Source organism: Hemiscyllium ocellatum, unplaced genomic scaffold, assembly GCF_020745735.1.
Source record: "Hemiscyllium ocellatum isolate sHemOce1 unplaced genomic scaffold, sHemOce1.pat.X.cur. scaffold_2734_pat_ctg1, whole genome shotgun sequence".
Classification (NCBI taxonomy): Eukaryota; Metazoa; Chordata; class Chondrichthyes; order Orectolobiformes; family Hemiscylliidae; genus Hemiscyllium; species Hemiscyllium ocellatum.
The window spans coordinates 456-4042 of NW_026868183.1; the positions used below are offsets into that span (position 1 = coordinate 456).

A 3587-nucleotide genomic window follows, 5' to 3' on the forward strand; every position below is an offset into this window, starting at 1 on the left:
AGAGGCAGATGGGGGCCAAGTGCTGGGGAACAGAGGGGACTGGCTTGGGTTAGGATATCTGGGGTAGCACGGACGGGAGGGGCCGAAGGGCCTGTTTCTGCCCCGTACGGCTCTAAACAGGGACTGGGTTGATTGAGGGTATCTGGGGTAGCACGGACAGGAGGGGCCGAAGGGCCTGTTTCTGTCCCGTACGGCTCTAAATGGGGACTGGGTTGAGTGAGGGTATCTGGGTTAGCATGGACGGGAGGGGCCGAAGGGCCTGTTTCTGCCCCGTATGGCTCTAAACGGGGACTGGGTTGATTTGGCATATCTGGGTTAGCAGGGACGGGAGGGGCCGAAGGGCCTGTTTCTGCCCCGTACGGCTCTAAACTGGGGACTGGGTTGAATGAGGGTATGTGGGTTATCGCTGAATCACAGAGGCCCCATATCCAAGCAGAGATAGACCGGGATCCGGGGGTGGGGGGAGGGGGGGAGAGGGAGGGGACGGGAGCCGAGGGGAGCGAGGGGGTTGGGTAGAGTCAGCCCGGGAGAGGGCTGAGCCAATAGGGGTGAGGGGGGAGGGGGGAGTGGTCCCCCTGAACCCAGTCGGACGCCGGGCAGGCCAGAGGATTCTTAGATGACTTGAATCAAGAGAGAGAGAGAGACAGAGACTTCCTCCTTGCGTGCGGGGGAGGGGAGAGAATCAACGCAGGGTAGAGGAGTGGGGGGGAGTGGGGGCTCGTCTGAACACGGTGTGGGGTGTGGGAGAGGGGGGGAAAGAAGGCGCGAGGTGGGGAGGGGGAGGGGGAAAACCTCTTCGCGGATCTCTGACGCGTATTGAAGGCCGCAACGGAGCCATTTCAACACAAAGGGGGGAATGGGGGGGCCTGGGGAGGGTGGGAAAGAACCCCCAAGCCTCCCCTCCCCCTCAGCACCTCCCCACCCCAACGGTGCTTCCCTCTCTCTCTTCCAGGTCCGACGGCACCCAGCGGCGCACCCTGCAGGTGGACTACATCCCCTACATGGACGGCTTGGCCGAGGAGATCGGGGCAAGACTCGACGTCAAGCGGCTCTTCCTGGCCGACCCCCGCCTGGCCTTCCAGGTCTTCTTCGGCCCCTGCTCCCCCTACCAGTTCCGCCTGACCGGCCCCGGCAAGTGGGACGGGGCGCGCGACGCCATCCTGGGCCAGTGGGACCGGGCGCTCAACCCCACCCGCACCCGCACGGTGGCGGGGGGCTGGCTGGCCTCCGACCTGGTGTCCTTGCCCAACCTGCTGTGGGTAATGGCCGTCGCCGCCGTCCTCTGGGTGGTCTTCCTCCTGCTCTGAGGCCGGGCAATTCGGCCGGTGTGGGGGGGGGGGGGGGTGGGGAGGGGGGAAAACATCGTGCGTCGACTCACATAATCCCGGACGAGCCCCCTTTCCCCAACATTCTTCTGAGCGAACGGGTCCTTCCGATTGGGGTTTGGGGATGGTGGCAAATGGGTCGGGGGCAAATTCCTCGCCGCGTGCCGGTGGGGGTGGCGTTTCTCTTTTGTTGGTGGGGGGAGGGGGGGGAAGGTGGCACGGTGACCAGGGAGAGGAAGCAGACGGCACTGGAGGAGATCGAACCGGCAGTTGACTGTCGATCGGTCGACGTTTAACCCGGTGCACGGAACCAGCTCGGGCAGAGACGGCAAGTCGACTGGCAAGCCCTCGCCTCACCGGGCGCCGCCAACCCGTCGAGACGCCACCCGGTGCCAGCTCGGCAGTTAACTGTCGATCGGTTTACCCCGCGCTTGCCAATTCCACGGCTTTAACCCTTCCCCACGCCCACCCCGTCCAGGGGGTAGGAGGGCGCGGCTACGTTGGGTGGGGTGGTGCGGTCATTACTCTGTCTTCAGCGGTTCTGAAATAAACCTACGGCATTACCGTCCTCTCGCCTAGGTGTGTGTGCGTTCTCATTTCACGTTCCGTGCCCAGGCATACGCTCCCTCCAATGTTGACCCAACGCGCGGTGAGCACGGAGTATCCAGAGAGAATCGAACCATCGCCCCCCCCTTGACGTTCAATGGTGTTACCATCACTGAATCCCCCCTCCCCCCCCCCCCACTATCAACATCCTGGGGGTTCCCATTGAGGGTGAATCTAACCATCGCCCCCCCCCCCCCGCCGCTCCCGGGGATGGTGTCAGGGTTAGTGTTAGTGTTCGGTTTTGTCTTGGGGTTAGGGATATGCTCAGGGTTCGGGTCCGGTTTACGGTCAGGGTTAGGGTTAGTGTCAAGGTCAGGGTCAGGGTCGGGATTAGGGTTAGGGTCGGGGATTGGGTTAGTGTTAGGGTCAGAGCCAAGGTCAGGGTTAGGGTTAGTGTCAGGGTCAGGGTTAGGGTCAAGGTCCAGGTTAGGGTTAGGGTCAGGGTCAGAGTTAGGGTCAGGGTTAGGGTCAGGGTCAGAGTTAGGGTTAGTGTTAGGGTTAGGGACAGGTTCAGGGTTAGTGTCAGGGTCAGGGTTAGGGCTAGTGTTAGGATCTGGGTCAGGGTTAGCGTTAGGGTCAGGGTTAGCGTTAGGGTCAGGGTCAGGGTCAGGCTCTGGCTCTACAATGATTACTCTCTTTGATTCACTCCCACAGGGAGTCAAACGCTGAGACTCACAGACAGGATCCCAGCGATAGGGTTAGGGTTAGTGTCAGGGTCAGGGTTAGGGTCAGGGTCAGGGTTAAGGTTAGGGTCAGGGTCAGGGCTAGGGTCTGGGTCAGGATCAGGGTTAGGGTCAGGGTTAGGGTTAGTGTTAGGGTCAGGGTTAGGGTCAGGGTTAAGGTTAGGGTCAGGGTCAGGGCTAGGGTCTGGGTCAGGATCAGGGTTAGGGTCAGGATCAGGGTTAGGGTTAGTGTTAGGGTCAGGGTTAGGGTTAGGGACAGGTTCAGGGTTAGTGTCAGGGTCAGGGTTAGGGCTAGTGTTAGGGTCAGGGTTAGGGTTAGGGACAGGTTCAGGGTTAGTGTCAGGGTCAGGGTTAGGGACAGGTTCAGGGTTAGTGTCAGGGTTAGGGCTAGTGTTAGGATCTGGGTCAGGGTTAGCGTTAGGGTCAGGGTTAGCGTTAGGGTCAGGGTTAGGGTCAGGGTCAGGCTCTGGCTCTACAATGATTACTCTCTTTGATTCACTCCCACAGGGAGTCAAACGCTGAGACTCACAGACAGGATCCCAGCGATAGGGTTAGGGTTAGTGTCAGGGTCAGTGTTAGGGTCAGGGTTAGGGTCAGGGTCAGGGTTAAGGTCAGGGTCAGGGCTAGGGTTAGGGTCTGGGTCAGGATCAGGGTTAGGGTCAGGATCAGGGTTAGGATTAGGGACAGGTTCAGGGTTAGTGTCAGGGTCAGGGTTAGGGCTAGTGTTAGGGTCAGGGTTAGGGTTAGGGTTAGGGACAGGTTCAGGGTTAGTGTCAGGGTCAGGGTTAGGGACAGGTTCAGGGTTAGTGTCAGGGTCAGGGTTAGGGCTAGTGTTAGGATCTGGGTCAGGGTTAGCGTTAGGGTCAGGGTTAGCGTTAGGGTCAGGGTCAGGGTCAGGGTTAGGGTCAGGGTCAGGCTCTGGCTCTACAATGATTACTCTCTTTGATTCACTCCCACAGGGAGTCAAACGCTG

General features: G+C 60.2%; 1 protein-coding gene across 1 annotated transcript; it reads left to right on the forward strand.

The window, feature by feature from the left end:
- Positions 1 to 952: 952 nt before the first annotated feature.
- Positions 953 to 1318, forward strand: LOC132812464 (flavin-containing monooxygenase 3-like; the record flags this gene model as incomplete). Its single annotated transcript, XM_060822944.1, has 1 exon — positions 953 to 1318. A coding segment is annotated over one exon (355 nt), but the record flags the coding sequence as incomplete, so codon positions are not given.
- Positions 1319 to 3587: the final 2269 nt, after the last annotated feature.